The sequence below is a fragment of the Aptenodytes patagonicus genome, chromosome 10 (assembly GCF_965638725.1).
Source record: "Aptenodytes patagonicus chromosome 10, bAptPat1.pri.cur, whole genome shotgun sequence".
In the NCBI taxonomy this organism is placed as follows: Eukaryota; Metazoa; Chordata; class Aves; order Sphenisciformes; family Spheniscidae; genus Aptenodytes; species Aptenodytes patagonicus.
In genome coordinates this window covers 13514812-13532963 of record NC_134958.1, presented here as the reverse complement: position 1 = coordinate 13532963, position 18152 = coordinate 13514812, and the positions used below count along the sequence as shown (strand labels likewise).

At 36.0% G+C, this 18152-nt stretch overlaps 1 protein-coding gene across 2 annotated transcripts in view; it reads right to left on the bottom strand.

Annotated features, from left to right (window-relative positions):
- Positions 1-18152, bottom strand: part of IQCH (IQ motif containing H) — a 72501-nt gene that overhangs the window by 53272 nt on the left and 1077 nt on the right. The window contains exons 3-7 of one of the 2 annotated variants that reach the window (XM_076348102.1): positions 17894-17991; positions 17438-17552; positions 12786-12908; positions 2237-2348; positions 780-908 (exon numbers count right to left, since the gene is read on the bottom strand). In XM_076348102.1, the coding sequence (XP_076204217.1) occupies positions 780-908; positions 2237-2348; positions 12786-12908; positions 17438-17552; positions 17894-17991 (577 nt within the window). Of the gene's footprint in view, positions 1-779; positions 909-2236; positions 2349-12785; positions 12909-17437; positions 17553-17893; positions 17992-18152 lie in introns of those variants that run through there. The other variant, XM_076348101.1, reaches the window with a different exon arrangement.

Below are 18152 nucleotides of genomic sequence, written 5' to 3'. Positions count from 1 at the left end.
ATAACGGCATCAAATTGATACTCTACCACCTGCCATTAGGTACTGGCATGCTCCAGTTTGCTCTCATGTCCAAGTGGGCTGCAATTTTCAGTTTTAATCTATAATGTTCCAAAGTTTGTAATATGCCAGCCAACAGTACACCCAGGATAACAATGTCTAAATATTAGCACTTATACTCCAGGTTGTTCCATACATAATTTTAGTTTTCAACCACCCCTTTTCATTAGGAGAACTTTTCAAATTTATGGGATCGCCACTGAGCCCACCGCTCATTTTGCTTACACTCTTTTCCATACTGATGTCACATGCCACAAGCAGCTGTAGCAACAACAGTTTTGAGTACACTTTGTGATAGATCAGAATCCCATTGCCCTGAGTATATTCACTTACTAGGAGTCATTAATTTAATCACACTGGCAAAATAGATGCTTGATCAGCTGTTGTAAGTCATGATAAGTTATGACTTACAGTAACACTGGCTTTACACTAACACCAGTAGTCAGATCTTCAGATTCAGGTGCTTAGAATTTGAAACATGCAGGTAGGAACCTACCAGGATTTCAAAAATGAAGAGGGACCAAATCCCCACAGGGATTAAGAAATCTGATTCCCATTCAGCTGCAAGACACAGGATGTTCATGTACATCTTTATGCACTTAGTATTCTTAAGAATTTGAGTGAGTGCTCATTAGACAGCTGTTTCCTTGTGAGATAAAACAAGGGCCTGAAAGTGAAGTTGGAGATGCACTTGATGGCTGTTATCAATCCTTTGCACTCACCTACAGCTGACTTCTTGTGCTGCTTGTGAAATTCATGGAAAGATGCTGCTTTGGATACAACAGGAGGTGTCTGGAGAGTTATCTTTGCTGCTGGAGGGATAAGCCTTAGTTCAGTTAGGCTCAGAATACCTACAAGAAGATGACATTACTGAACAATCCATATACATTCCAGCTATGAAAGAAAAAGAATTAGTAACAATAAAGAAAGAATTAGACAAAGGCAGACTCAAGTTCTTCCAATTCCAAATCAAAACTAGAAAAGCAGCAGTTTTCTTTTATTGAAAGATTCTTATCTTTCAATATTTTACCTTCAAGGAAGGTGACCTTTGTCTATAAAAATTGACAAATACATGAAACATTGTAATGGTGCCGATTATGAGAAAGAATTATGTGCTTGTACAATGGCAATTTAATACGCAGAATGGATGAGAACTAACTCTTGTAAAGCACAATGTAATCATGTAATCACGAATATGGACTGATTACTAAAAAAGTCCAAGTGTAGATCTAGTTAAGATTGAATGATTAATAACCAGACATTAATCATGACTGTTTATTTTGACCATGTTTTGTAGTCATACAAGAACCCTCCATTACACACAATTCTTCTTTCCAGTAGCAACTGATCTCTGCGAGTTACAAGTGTCATGGTTTAACCTCAGCCAGCAACCGAGCACCACACAGCTGCTCGCTCACTCTCCCCCTGCCAGTGGGATGGGGGAGAGAATCGGAAGAGTAAAAGTGAGAAAATTCATGGGTTGAGATAAGACCAGTTTAATAATTGAAATAAAATAATAATAATAATAATAATAATAATAATAATAATAATAATAATAATACACAAAGCAAGTGATGCATAGTGCAATTGCTCATCACCCGCTGACTGATGCCCAGCCAGTCCCCGAGCAGCAGCCCCCCTGGCCAGCTTTCCCCCAGTTTATGTACTGAGCATGACGTCACACGGTATGGAATGTCCCTTTGGCCAGTTTGGGTCAGCTGTCCCGGCTGTGCCCCCTCCCAGCTTCTTGTGCACCTCCAGCCTTCTCAGTCGGTAGAGCATGGGAAGCTGAAAAGCCCTTGACTAGTGTAAGCGCTACTTAGCGACAACTAAAACATCGGTGTGTTATCAACATTATTCTCATCCTAAATCCAAAACACAGCACTGTACCAGCTACTAGGAAGAAAATTTACTCTATCCCAGTCGAAACCAGGACAACAAGATAACCGACTTAGGGAGGATGATGCTCAACATAACATATGCTATGTCCTACATTAGCTCCCACATGGAGTAAGTAGTCTGAAGTTGATCGCTACCCTTTGCAAGATTTGAGATCACAATTCTTACAAGTTTTGAGGTGCCAGAGAATTTGATTACCAGATACCTGCTGCAAAAAGCAAACAACACCGCTTATGTAGCATACATCTGTATATTATCCAGGTAGGCTTCTGTGACTCACCTTTCCTTCTATCTTCTTCTAACAGGGGTAAGGGAGAACCCATGTGGTGAGAGGCAGGCAAACCGCAAAGGTTGCTAACTGTATGACCTTTCCCTATCTTCTGACTACACATCTAGGAAGAGACAGAATCTTCTTTTAACAAAGAGAAATCCTGGATTTGCAAAGACACAATAATAAATAATAAATATAATTTCTGCTATGAATAGTTTCATTAAGATTTAATAATGTAACAGTACAAGCACTGCTTTTACTACTTAAGAACATGCTACAGTATTGTCTACTGTCATTACTTTAGTAATTTTAAATAACGTTAATTAAATCCAATTGATGTCTTGTGACTTCTGCTATGCAAAAATCAGTATACTAGTTAATAAAGGAATCACAAGAAGTTTGCTCAATTTTAATGAGTATAGTGTAAACATAGTATTTCTTGACAGAACAGTCTTTAAATATATAAAATGCATAGACAGGCAAGGTACCAGAAAGAAAAGGAAATATCACAAATCAGGGAAAAGTATCACAGACTTCTGAAGTTTCAGGGTTCCTCGAGGACAGCAGGGAATGACACAGCCTGATAATGTGATGTGGAAACATGTGCCACACTGGCTATGCTAATGTGGGTATTAAAGTTCCCTTACTTCCCCAATTAACCTGTGCTTGCCTGAAAAAACGGAACCTGCTGGTTCTAAGTGCCAGGAATTCAAGCAGTGACACATATCACTTTGGGATAGTGATATCATGTGTCTTACTGTTACGTTTATTATCGCACATATAGAGCATTGCACAGGGAAAATAATATATTGCCACCTTACACTTCAGTATTATAAATACAAAAACTCTGTGTTATCATCTAACATTTTTTTCTCTCTCCAATATGCTAAGTATCTTCAGTTTCTTTCTGACTGGGAATGCACATGCTATTCCATTTGCAATGTGGGTTATACTCAACTCCTAAAGAAACAGAGCGCTAGATATTCAGTGGGTTTAAATCATTACAGCACATGCAACTTCAAGGCAAGTAACATCATTGAAATCTCTCACTTGACGATAGCGAACCACCACTAGCAGAAGATTATATTGTTTTCCCTCACCTGGCTGACGCTAGAAAAATGAGACAATGACAAACCTAGAGACACATGAAAGATTCAACTTAAATAAACTCAAATGTTTTATGAAGCAAAAGGAAAATTTAACACTAGTCTATCAAACCTTACTCTTGTCAACAGACTTTCGGAAATCTACATAAAGGTTTCTTAGTTTTAGCAGCTAAACCACCTAGGGATCGGGTGTGCTCTAATATATGATGCTCAGAACTTCCTCTGCAATTGCAACTCTGCAACTTTACGGGATCTCCAGTAACTTTCACGCTGGATTGAGGCAACACAAGGAGGAAGCGACTAAATTTGAATGAATAGGGTAAATAAGTGCCAACACACAGGTGTGAATATATTATCAATCTCAAGAAGAAGGAGGTAGTTGGAGGGGCATAGTGGGTCTTTGAGCAAACAGGAAAGCCAGCAGGCAGATTGGACAAGGAAAAAGACCTGGGGGCAGCAGGGTTAGGAAAGAACATTGGGACAGGCCAGACAAAGAGCCTAGCAGATAGGCTGGGAGCCTGGCAGAGAATGAGGCAGATAAGACTAGGATATGTTCTGGAAGCAGTCTCAGGAGACAATCACAAGGAACAGAAAGACTGGGGCAAGATAAAAATGGGAAAAGGGGAAACGGGAGCAGACTGGGAAAAGGAAGCAAACAGCGTTGTATGCAACAGGGCACATCTCCCTCACAATTTGGAGTGGACCTCAAGATCCCAGAGTCTCATCTTTAGTCAGCAAATAGCTATGAAGCCAAATAAAAAAAATGTCCCATGCTTTTGTGGGTGACAATCTGTTAGCAGTTACTCCATTAGTCTAATGGTTAGAAATTCTTACATTACATAGAAATGTTTGAACCTTACTCATGAGCTATATGGAAGACAACCTAATGCCGTGTACTGGAAATTTTTTTTATTTGCTTTTTAAAAAATTATTTCATTATGAATTATAAACTACCTTGAAATAATATTAAATACATAAAATCAGAAAGCTAGGAAATATTGATAGATCTGCAAAATGGGAATAATGGTATTTACCTCTTTTATAAAGCACATTGGGACTTCCTGGTTTAAAATACTAGGTTTTAATGACTGATTATCATGCTTGTGTACAGCTTTCAGTACAATAGGATCCAGGCCATGATTGGGATCTTTGAGCACTGTTGTGTCATAATTAGCGAATAACATCAACCATCAACTTTATAGAAAGGGATAGGCAATTCTAAAGAACTGCTTACAAACCTAATAGGGAAATGAGATAGATCAAAATAAACTATTATAATTTTTCCTCCCAATTTGTATAACAACACTGTCCACAGGAGACATTAGGGAGATAGAAAATATATATGCTTTATCATAATAGAGAATCTTTCAGATAAATCTTTCAGGCACTCATTTTAGTTGTGGCCATTATGAAGCATTATGCTTTAAGGGATCTAGATGCATGAATCTTCATGTCCTTGTGTTCCAAGAAAATTGCAATAAGCATATAACAAAGATTAACTTTATACCAGCTGGCATGTAAGTGGCTTGATACTGAGAAAAGGGAATAATAAACCACACTTTTCTACTCACTCTCAGCCCCAGCAGTTTGTTGAGGACACAACAAAAATGTACAAAAAGAAAGAAATTAAATTAAACAGTGACTCCATTTTCAGGCTATTGCTATTGTACCAGTAAAGCAGCACTGATTTTACTATTGGTCAGTTTTATCCTAGTTTAAATCCCAGGAGTTTTGTCATGATAAACAGCACTATGAAACATATGTATTTCATTTGTGTTCACAGAGATGTAATAAGCTACAAAGAAAAGCAATTCAGGTGCAGCTTAGAGGTGCTTTCTTTTTTTTTTTTTAACTGGAGATAGATATTTAATTCTTCTTTGCTGTATCCTTTAATTTCCATAAAGTCCATGGCAGGTGTCACCTTGAAACAAGGACAGATGCAACTGTAATGTAATTTAAGCTCTCATTTACACTACGCAATGCCACTATGATTCACTTCATTACATAGTACAGGCAACATAGTGGAACTATGGAGCTGACCCAAAACAGTTACCTACGAAAATTCCACCCAGTCTGTACACCCTTCTTCTATGTTCTTTCAGCATCCTATTTGCTGCATTGGCTGCCCTCTTGAAGACTTCAGTGAGATATCAAAGCAAAATTTGACAAAATGCTTTCATCCTTCAGTTATTTTCACCCAAATTAAGCCAACTCAATTACAACAATAAGATCTTAAGAATAATAAAAATAATATTAAGTATTGCAAGAAAAAGGTTTACTTTTAGCATCATTATATAGTTTTATTACCATTATTCAGTGATTTAACTTAAAAAGATATTTAAAAGATTGCATCTTTGTAAAAGGTTTTCAATAGACTTCCATCTGCTTATGTCAGCGCAATATAAAACCTTAACTCACACCTACAGCTTTTATGGCATAAACACAAAACCTAGTGAATTTAATACCACATATTCCAGAACTGGCAGCTCCTAACTAGCACTTTAATGTTTGTAGTGTAGATAGACCCAAAACAGCATGGAAGCAAAGGATCTCACCCTATACAACACTAACCTGTATGCACCTTACCTGCTTCCTCTCTGGCAGAACCCAAGCAACCGTTACTGCTATGAGGTGATTGGAACCTCAAACATTTTCCTGCATGAATAATGTCTTCCAGTGAAGTTTGTTATCAAGATTATGATTCAGCAAGTATACTTTACTGAAGTCAGCACACAGCCTTCATCATGGCTACTTTTAAAGTACAGTTTTATAGGGCTGGAAGGGAGCACTTAATTTGCAGTGCAGACTAAGGCTTACTTGCCTGATAATACGCTTGGAGTGTGCTGAAAAACTATTTTTTTATTTCAAGCACTTCTGAGTGTAATTAATCTGGGACATGAGAAAAACAATTCTATTACCCTTTCTAAAGTGTTTTTCTCCTGTGGATAAACCTCTCCCACTTGATTTTTTTCTTTTTGCTTCATTTTAAATAGGGCACTTGTTGTAACACCACAGGGATTTTCCGATTAGTTCTCTATTTGTTTTCTTTTTACCTAGACAGCAATATTTAACTAGAACAACTTCTTTTTTTAAATATGTTTATAAATGTTTTTCCCCCAGTAAAAGAATAGAGACTAGTATTAAATACAGAGAAAAGATGAGTACTATCATGTATCAAAACTACAGTTTATCAACCAGGAAGATTAGATAGATGAGATTTGGTAAGTAAATATCAGAAAACCAGAGAGCTTGATAGTAATGGTAGAAAAGGTATATAACAGAGTAATCTGTCCTTTCATTATTATCTCCTCCAAATTGCTATCTACCTTCGTATTTTTTATTAAGAAGTTCCTATCAAGATTTGATGTACACAGTTCATAATCCCTATAAAGGGAAGGAGGAAGCATAGCAAAATAAAATCAGTGGAACTAAGGTCAGTTGTCAATATGCTCAGGAAACTGGCAGGTAAGAGCTTGTATAAGGCAAGTCTAAGGGAAACTGGAACTCCTTTGAATGGTCTGTTCCACAGATAAAATGTACTACAGAAACAAGCTCAAACTATTCCAGAGATGAAGCACGATAGGAAGGATAGCAAGTTACCAAAGTTGATAAATCGTATGTTCTTCATTGATCACAAAAGAAGACAAAAGCACACAGAAAACAGAAAATGGGCATACTGATGGCTGCTTCTTGTTTGCTTAAACAGGTAAGACAAAATGAGATGCAAGTAGGAAGAAACTTCTGGGTAATAAAAAATGACATCATTAAGTACATTCATAATTATCATTCAAAAAGCAGCTAGTTATGAGTAGAATCAACTCACTTAATTGTAGTGCAAAAGGGAAGAGGTCTCAGGCTACCTTAAGGGCAAAACAGATCAGATAGTGCTCAGAGGTTTTCAAATCGTCTGGTCCTGATAAAATAAACTCTATTTTATTTTTTTTATATATATATATATTAAAAAAACCAACAGTCTAAAGCAATCTCAGAACTGCTGCTGGGACTCTTGTGAATGGTAAATATACTAGAATACTGGAAAAAAGCATAGTGCCTATCTTTAGAAAGGGGCAAAGGATGTGTTGAGAAATTCTAGCCCTATTGGTTTAACTAGAATTCTTGGAAAAATTCTTAAACAAATAACCAAACAAGCTAATTATAAACATCTGGAAAGTAACAAATAAATGAGCAACTTGAACCTGTCAAGATCAAATTTGTCAGACCAATCTAATTTTTTTCTACAACAGGTTAGCAAGTGTTGTCAATAGGGGAAAAAAAGTACTACTTTTTGACTTTAGCAAGGCTTTTGAAGCTACCTGATCATGGTATCAAATAAGCAAGCTAAGAAAATATGGTTTAGACAAACTTACTTTAAGAGAGATGCAAAGCTGCTTTGATAACTAATTCAGAAAGAATTTTTATGTCAGTATGGAAGGATACTGAGAGCCTTCAATGGGTCTGTCCCATAAGTGGTTACAAATCAACAGAGCCTGCTGTTCATGCAGGAGGAGGAGGTAAGTTTTGAGCACTGAGAGAAAATCAGTTCAGACTGTAAAAAACTCAAATGGAGTAAAGGCAGAAGTGCTAAGTAATTTTCACTCTTTGCTTTCAATCACAGAATCATAGAAATAATAGACATGTTGGTTAGAAGGGCTCTCTGTAGGATATCAAGTCCAATCTCGAGTCTACTACCCACATTAGATCAGGTCAGCTTTGGTTTTGTCTAGATAAGAATTACTGTAGGATTTCATTACATTTTATAGTTTTATGGCCTTACTGTCTAAACTGATGTATTTTTTCTGTGTTGATTTACACGCTAAGCAGCAAAGCAAGGAAGCAGTATCAAAGAATAGTTTCACTCACACTTCCATTGTCTATCAGTTTCTACTGGGAAAAAGGATCTTGTTCTGACAATCAAGCCAAATAATCTTAGTAATAAATAGTAAATAAAGAAAGCGTTTAACTCCGGTTCCAAATAACCTAATTTTGGTCCTCCGAGTCTAAGAACCAGCACGTGGAATTCAATGCAGAAATACTGAATGCTAAGTAAAGGATAAATTCTCACCAGTGTCAGTGGAACTATTCTAAAGTCAGATGAGTCAAATTTGTAACAGTCTCTGTAAGAGATTTAAAATAGGAACAATTTTTATGACTGGTTGTCTTTTTATTCAAGAAAATTTCTGAGTAGGAAAATTATATAGAAAATTAAAATTTGTCCTTCTCATTCCGATTTACATGGTCCAGCATTTTATGGACCTAATGATTAATACAGTTTCCCTTAGATGTAATACTAAGATATTCATACATATTATTTCCCTCAGATTTTGTTTATCTACAAAAAATAAAGTCCAATTTAAATGGAAAGGCCAACATTAAACTTTCAATTTGGAGCAACTAGGCATCTTTAACAACAGGTCTTATGTTATTCTTACCTACTTTAAGCTCTTAAAGTAACCAGAGATGGCTCTGAACTGTCAATTTTCCATGTACTTAGAAAAATCAAGCTTTGCTCCTTTGATTGCCTACTGCTAGGCAATCAAATCAAATATCTTCCAGATATTTACTTCTATCAAAATTCTGCCATAACAGGTGCAAGAGAGACTAGATGGAGAACTTCGGTGAATCCCACATCTGCTTTTTGAAAAAGGCAGCAGAAGCAGCACAGAAGGAAGTAGGAAAGATAATTGCTGGCTTGAACTACAATACATTTTACTTGTGGGCGAAGGGCCAGCTTACACGAGGCAGAACATGCAGGACCAACTTATTGGAATTCAGGGGTGGGCCTCCATTCTTGTCCGGAGACAGCTGTAAACCAGCAGCCCATAGCATCACAATCAGGCACTGAGTTTTGTCAAAGAATGCTGATATGTACAGAAACAGCTTCAGCAGTTTCGGCTGCACCCCTACCTAGCAAAATGACAGTCAATCTCCAATTCCAGATGACAAGAACTGGATAAAAACTTAAAACAAATGGTGACCTTTCAAAAGATTAATTTGTTTACCAACAAAATGTTCTACATTTGTCATCTGAGATGGGGGTGACCTTCACATTCCCATTTCTAGGTTGAAAGGATGCTGACTATAGTCATCTGTTAAGTTAACTCTATCTCACCAATTATTTCCTTTTTATTTTTAGTGACAAGAAGATTTTATTAATACATTCGTGATTACATACCATAATACAAATGCAACAAGCTTATTTTGAATTACTGTAGTGTAACATCGATTTAAGTCTCATTCTGCTACCACTGCCAAATTATGCTTTGACTGTGATTATACCCATACACATAAGTTTAAAACACAATCAGGTTCTGAGGACCAGAAGACCTGTTTTTCTTCTACAACTTGTTCTAGTCACTTGAAATGAAAAGAATTTCCCTGCTTTGCCTTACTTTATAATTTTGGAAATGAATAGACCTTCAGTGATAAGCATTAGTGATTAGCATGATGCAAATACTGAATAAAGAATGAATAACTGAGGATATGATTAGAATGGCTGTGCTCAAATAAGTTAGCTTAAAAAAAAAAAACCCACCACAACACAGAATCACCATCATCACCATTAGAGCCACACTATATAAGATGCAACTCATAAAGGCTAGAAATCATCACCATATTAAATTCTACCTCATGAATAAATTAAAGGGTTCCTAAGTTTACAGTATAACATACATTTATAAGAAAACAAGGACCAAAAAGTGCCAGTATAATTCTATAAAAGAACAGCAGTCCTATGAAAATGAAAGGTGCACTTGTGAATCTTTTCTACATTGCAGCAGTTCATCAGAATTATTTTTGCTGCAATTCAGATTACTATTTGCTTTGCTAGATACTCCATGGGAAGTATACATATTTAATAATTATCTACTCATCATTTTTCATTTGTTATCCAGATATAGGCTACAAAATAAAGTGATGCCCAGTCTGCCCATAGTGTTTCAAGCAGAATTACAGTCCTCATTTTAAGATAACTACAGAACTTTAAAGAGGATGAAACATTAGTGCTTATCAGACCCAAAAAAGTACAAAAGGGCAATAATTAATTGTTCTTAGTCTCTGTCATAAAATCCAGCGTCAGCAACTTTATAATACCGAAAGAGCAAGAAAAGACGACATTTTTCATGAAACAATGAGATCCTCACTAATAATTTTTCAAACTACTCAAATGGCAGGATAATAAAAAGTCCATGTAGATTTGTGCGTGACCTATCTAGTCACCTCAAAACCAGTGTGTTTTTAATCTCATCACATTTTTAAACGCTCAGGTCTCCTTGAAAACTCAGATGCTGACAACTCTTGGAAAAAACCTGAATGCAGTTAACCAAGCAATAAGGTTTTAATTTACTTCAGTGAGAGTCCTTCTGCCACTGATTTTTTTTGGAGATAATCTTTGAACTTATGTACATATGTAGGGCATGTACACGGGTATATGCATGTGTGTGCGCCCACATGTGTGTGTACAAATATTGCCCTCTAATGGCTGACTAGTAAAAACAGGGTAAGTAGCACCTAACTTAATTCTTAAGGCTACTTTAATTTGGGGGGGGGGATCAATTAAAGACCATGTAATTTTAGACCTACAACTACACATAAATTTATTTTAGTTACTATTGGTGATCTATAACTATCATTCCTCTAAGTGCTAGCATAGATCACATTTAACAAAAATGCCTTAATTCACAATCTCAGTAGTGGATTTTGTAAATCTAACTGCAAACTTTTATCCCCAGTGAAGCTAGAACATTTCAAAACACAGATTGTGTCATGGGATTCAAAAACTTCTAAAAAGTATTTACTTCAGTAAATGCTGTAGAATAAATTAGAGATAGGAAGTACCTACTTGCTTTTTCAGCCCATCTCCCTGTCATAAACAGTTCCTTAGCAACTGTAAATATGTATCAGAGAGCTTGACTAATTTTCACTAAATGTTTGTAATTTAAGTTTTCTCTGATCAGTATGTTTCCGTGAGAGTGGTAAAACACATGGCTCTCTGCAGTAGTATAATATTCCTCTCTGTGAGTGTTTTAGAGTGGTTCTAAAAAGCTATTAGCCATGATGCTTTTTTCTAATTAACTCTATATCACAGGGTTAGACAAATCACCTCTTAGTCTGGGCAACAGCTTTCAAAAATAATTTTTTATAAGTGGCAGCTTACAACTGTGCCATTCACAGATTCTGTTTATGTTGTTTTAAAACCAAATACCCTAGAATTTCTCTTATAGCACTGGGCTTGCTGCATAATGCTTTATTACATAAATTAAATTGTAGAAGAGCATCCTTGTGCGAGACCATTGAGCATATTCTTTCATGTGGACCACAGTGCTGTGCTAAATTTGTAAACATAATTGATCTTTGGAGGGATGCCTGTGCCTATTAATTTTTTTTAAAAGCATACTTTGCAGAAAATATCATCTTCATGTTCATTTGCTTATTTAAGAGGAGCAGTGGTTGCAGAACACAAATTTGGAAGAATCAAAATTTATCTTGCACAACTTGAACATTCTCAGACCAGAAAGAATAGAGAAGGATGATTTGATGGATATTAGTCAGGGTACTCTTAGGAGAGCATGTGGAAGTGCTCAGTCTCAGCTTTGGTAGATAATTGTTTTGTACTAAGGGAAACAGCTTGACTAAAGATAAAAGAAAGGCTGTGCTTCAGAATACCTTGTAGCTTGACAGTGAGGATACTTGGGATCTACAAGACATGGAAATATCTCTATATGGAAAGGAAGGAGCTGAATCTGTCCCTCACATTCCAAAGTAAGTGCTCCCAGCATGGAGCTAAGAAGTAGAAATCTACATTCCCTCCCAACCCATGTCAGAAAAATAAGATGTAAACGACACCTAAATTCATGTAGTCACTCTAGGATTCTCATTCTCTTTCAGTATAACTCCCATTTTTTTGATTCAGTGACACTGATTTCTGGTCAGTGTCAGCAATCATGTGGCAGGATTGCTTTTTAAAAAAAAGTCGATTAAAAAGAGCATCAAAACAAAGTACAAGCATTTTTCACTAATTCCTAACAATCCTGTTATTTGAAAACAGAATGTATTCTTGTCTTTTTAAAAACTGGCCATAGAATGAACAACTGAAAGCCCATTCTTGTCAGCAAAACCCCTTTTACTTCTTCCTTGATCTGTGGGTCACATCCTAAACTCCACAAGCTCCAGTTTGCTTATCTTCACTTCCTGATTTTACTGAGATTACTTAACCATGCACATTCCCCTGTATACTTATACTTTTGCTGGATTGGGGTCTTGCTGCCTAAACCTGGTTATGCTACAGGTTTGTTTTCCCCAGTATTGTCACTCAAAATGTTTTGATCATTACATATCAATGTCAAAAAGTAGGAAATTAAGAGGTAAAGTATTTTTTTTTTGTTTAGGTCTGATATGTATTAACTTTAATAGAGAAAAGTAATGCATATAGTAAGCCCATAAGATAAGTTACTTACAGGAGCAGATTTTTTCTTAGTTATAAGTGGCAGCCTAGTCTCATAGTTCTGTTGTTTTAAAACAGCTGTATTACTGATGTTCTCTGGGTCAAGCATAATTTTCATATCCATTTCCAGCTGCTGCTGCAATATATAATATGCATAGTCTTAAAATAACTGCACTAGGACAGAAGTGTTTATAAGCAGGAATTGGCTAACATGTTAATAAATTTGCAAAATGATGATACAAATTCATGTTATTTGAGTGTCCAAACAGAACTGATCAAACAATGAAAAAGTGCCTTTTGATTAGATGGGTGACTTAGCAAGGCATACAACTACTATCCACATATGCTTTTGCCAAAATTCAGTCAGTCAATTTCATTACAAGCTCTGAAATTTCCAAATTTGTGCACCTTTGAGTTAAACTTTGAGCAGAAAGGACAATCAGGTTTGACTCACTTGATTAACATACGTAATTTGTGAATACCATTTACCTGTGTTATAACAAACTTTTTATACACACCCTATCTATTGGGAGGGTGTTGTATGTGCATTCTTCCCACAGATGACAATAAGAGTCCAATCTACCTTGGCCATGTTTGCAAGAGACCTTAATTCATGAATCATTGACCTGATGGACCGGAACAGCTTCTTTGGATCGGTTATGGCCCATTGACTCAATGCAGACAGAGCACTTGCTTATAAGTAAATGAGGAAATAAAAAATCCTTATAGTGGTAAGAATTAAAACATAGTAGTTTCTTAATGTACTGTGTTACATGCATGGAATGGATTCAACTATTTTGCTAATAAAAATTATTATTTAAATCCCGATGGACAGAAAAAGACTTTTAAAGTTACTTCTTGTTATAAGAAGCATCTAAAGCACACACTTTTTCTATAAAAGCCAGAAGTGATGCCATATATTTTTACTAGAGTAGAAGTTTCTTAAGTTGAAGACATTTTGGTTCATCTTAATGCATGGGCTTTAGTTTATAACTGGATCTGTATGAAGTGTAGTAGTATCTCCCAATACTTTTATTGCAATAACATTGCTAACTATACTCTACATCCAACAGGGTTTATTTACCAACCAGTGCCAAATAAGGAAGAAACCTCAAATGGCAGAAACTAATGTATCACCAGAAAAGTCAACAGACCTAAGGTAATTCAGAGGAGCTGGGGGCCTGGCAGTGTATGTGCTTAATTCCCATTACGTGGATACGGGAATACAAAAAGCTCCCTTACATAGTAAGATCCAACTAAACATATTTATACACAAGAACTCTCTGCTGATACTTCTATTACATAAACATAAAAAAGGAATTTATGAGACTTCTGTTTTTTTAAAAACAAAATATGCTATAAAAAATGTGAGAATCATTAGAGGTATATTTGACTTATGAAACAATTGTATTACTTTGTGAAAGCACTAAAAATGGTTTAATTTATTTATCTGCACAATATATTCTCTTCTTTTGATAATAATTACAAGCAGATGTATCAATGAGATGCTCATTTAGATTTGGGTTTCTAAGAACAAAAGTTATTATCCAAGCCAATTACTCTTTTACCCACATGGCTGCACAAAGACAGAAAGTTCAATTTTCACCTTGTCAGTGATTTTGTGGTATTTATTTTATTACTATAACACACCGTTGTACAGAAAGGAAACTGCTTGTGCTATTAAACAAGAATTGGGGGAAAATTGAGTACCTTCTCAATTAAAATAGGAGACGATTCACAATGCAGACTCCCCACTCAGACTGACAGTGGAATGATCAATGCTGGAGTGGCAGATTCCACACAGGATAACAAGAATTGAAATGCTTAATAAAAAAACCTGATAAAAGTTACTTTGTCAGCTTAGATGTATGGCAAGTGACAGTTCTACATTTGCAGAAGCTGGAGCAGATGGTATCATGGGTCTCTTCCATCTACATTATTCATCCATCTATTATCTGAAGTCTAAAATTTAAGCTATCTTGAACCATCTTGAGGTAGAACAAGAAAAAGATGAGAACTGCAGGGCAAATAGTGCATTATTACTAATATAATGCTCAACGAGAATGAGAATTATTGTGCTTAATTATTAACACAGAATATACTGGAGTAAACAGAACAGGTTGACATGTTCAGTACAGTTAAATGGTTCAAATCTTGTTCTACTTCAACACAAAAGTCGTTTCAGAGTGGAGTGCATTTTTATCATGTAGTAAGCCAACAAATCTGATTCACTAGGTAATTCTGTTTTGCAGATGCATGTGGTGCATGGTTTCCAGTAGAGTCCTATTCCTTTACGAACGGACTACATTATATTAATCTTTGAAACAATCTGTATTATTGGTAACTAAACCACTTTTCATATCTAGCTATTTATGTTATTTGCATATTCTAGAGCCCCCTAGAAACATCTTTTCATTTATATCTTTAACTCTTAATGATGAGAGAATGTTAACTCCTACTGTGTATTCAGAATGTCACAGAAAGTATCAACTTCTAGAAAACAAAAAACAAAAAAAAACCCCTAAAACCAAAGCTGCACAAGCATCAGTTCGGGTGTTTTCAATTAAGCATGTTTTAAAAAAAAAAAAATTGAACTTATACACCTACCAGTTATGGATAACAATGTTTTTTCAGCCATTGCTATACAGAGGCTTTATAATTACTGCATGAGGAAGACACCTCTTTATGGTTCTCAAGCTTTATTAGAAGAAATCCAGTTACAACACATGGGGGGGGGGGGCGCGCGCGGGAAGGGGGGAGACAGTGCTTCACAATTCCCCCTATGAGCTAGATTTGCAGAGTCTTATCCGGCTGCTACTATGACTCAGAAATACTGTATGTGTGAGTAAACAATAATTTTAAGCCTATTCTGACACCTGTGGGCAAGCTATTTCCCATATGACAAGTATTCTAGCAATGTGTATGTGAAAATAGCATCTGTGCTTATTTGACTCCAACCTTGTTTCATCCTAACTGCTACAAACACAACTTATGCTCCATTTCTACTCTTGCACAGCATACTATGGACTGCAAAGCACAAAAATACTACTGTGTGAATTATTAACTTCTCTCAGAACCACTACGAGTTGAAACGTTGATTTCTTCAAGCCTATGTAGGTAGAAATACTGTCTGCTAACGGAAAACTATTCAGTTCTCTAATATTTCCTTTGAGTGGAAAGGAATTTTGAAAAACACCAAAGAATGCTTAAAAAGCCCAAACTGTTTATAGCTACAAGTAAGGAAAAGAGAGGAAGTAAGGAATTGTAGGTGATAATTTCCCAGCTGGATTTCACAACTATTTAATAATAAAAGCCTTCTATGTTGGCATGCTGGCCGTGTAGAACAGCTGGCAAAACAGCACTGTTTGCCATTTTCTTTATAATAGGAAATTAGGGCTAGCTTGTGTGTCACTGGATATGCATTTCTAAGCAGATGCCATAGATATCAGAAATGAAAAGACAAAGAGAAAGTCAAGGCAGGACAGAGCATGTGTTCCACTGTAAATTAAGCTCATTGCTGCACATGAAGAGTTGAAAGACCATAGATAATACAGAGTTTACAGAGTAGCTGAACTCTGGTAATTTTTTTCCCCTCACAATGTAAGTGTATTCATATAGGACAGGGTTGGAATACCGTCTGGAAAAAAAATCAGAGATCTCATTGCACCTAATCCATCATTTCAAGAGCAAGCAATGTTTTAATACTACTTTATATTGGGATTTCTTTTACAAAGATAATCAGCAATATAAGTCTTAGGCTGCTCATTCTAGTTATACCATTTCAAGTAGCTTCAATCCTTAGCTTCTGGTAAGTCTCTGAACTACAGAGAGCCTCTTCTTAAGGTTCTCTCTCACTCAGAGTTCCCTTGAATTTAAACAGAAATAACCCAAAATTGTGACAGTGGGTATTTTTCAATTCAACTAATTACCTTCATTTGTTTTTAAAATATGTTTGAGGAAACCACCTTGAACTCACCAGTCAAAATTCACAGCTTAGAATAAAAAAGCAAAAATACTTCAGATACAAACATTTTAAGAAGGCTTTAAATGATTTTACAAGGATTTAATTTATAAAAACAGCGAAAAATCAGATTTCAAGAAGAAAACCTATATTTATCATAGAGATGACTACCCTATACATGAACAGAAGTCTTTCCTACAATTTGCCAAATCTTTTATGCAAAAACAAAAGAACCACTTTTAGTCTCAAACAACACAAACATTTGTATCTGTGCTCATGCTATTCCAATATATAGTTCCATTTATTTTAGACACGTTACCTGCAGAATTGCAGTTAAGCATACAGTATTTGCAGGACTGGGACCTTAAAGCCAAACAAAGACCTGGTTTCAGAACTCTTTAACAATATACTCGGGGGGGGCAGGGAGACACACCAAAGAATGGAAGGCTTGTGGATGCATCCATGATAATACTGAAGTCCTTCCTAACTTTTTTATCTGGACTGTGAAGCTGGGAGAAGGCTCCTATCTCTCAGCCTGCTCATTCTACTGACAATTTAACACTTTCAGTCATAGATGGTATATTATCAAAAACTGAATCCATGTGGAGTCAGAACATAACTTTACGGGATCAACTGGTAACCTACAAGACACCAGCTTTATTTAATGAGGTCTCTGGCAGAATAAGTAGTATGTTATTTCAGACCTGTGAACTTTGAGAAACACGTAGTGCTGATTTGCTGTATGCCTGGACAGTCACGGGCTCAACAGGTACTCGTGGTAAAATAAGCTGTTTCTGAGAAGCACCAAAATGAAGGCCCCTGATTTAGAAAGAAACAAACAGTGAGGTTTTTAAAAATTACTTTGATTTTACCTATTAAACCCATACTGCTTCCATGTGGTTGAATCTGAAAGACTGTATTTTTATTTAAATTTGCGTTTAGCAAAAAATTCACAGGAGTTAGCAGAAGGTTGCTGTAGCTACTCAGAACTGCATTTATTTTTGTATTGTTTTTTAACTTAAAATAAAACCAAAATGCAAATGACCAAAATAACCTCGCCAGGGCCAATACTCGCATTTGCTTTACCAGTTTCTGATACCACAGTTTTTCTGTCTTGCTGCTTGCATTTGTCTCTGCAATAAAACAGCTGTTTCACTTACCATTTAGGGGGCTCTTTTGAATGTACTTCTTTATTATCAGTAGAAGAAATAGTTAACGCTTGTCTGTTTAAATCATGTAAATAATTTTCAGCATGTTTCTGTTAGAAGGAAAAAATAACGTTTAAACTATTACAAAGGTATGAGGGATATTAAATTTATTTAACTCAGCTAATTTAGCAATCCAGATCTTCACTTGACTGAAAAGTTGATAGGCTTTGTGCTTCTGTTGGACTAAATCCAATTTTGGCCAATGGTACGA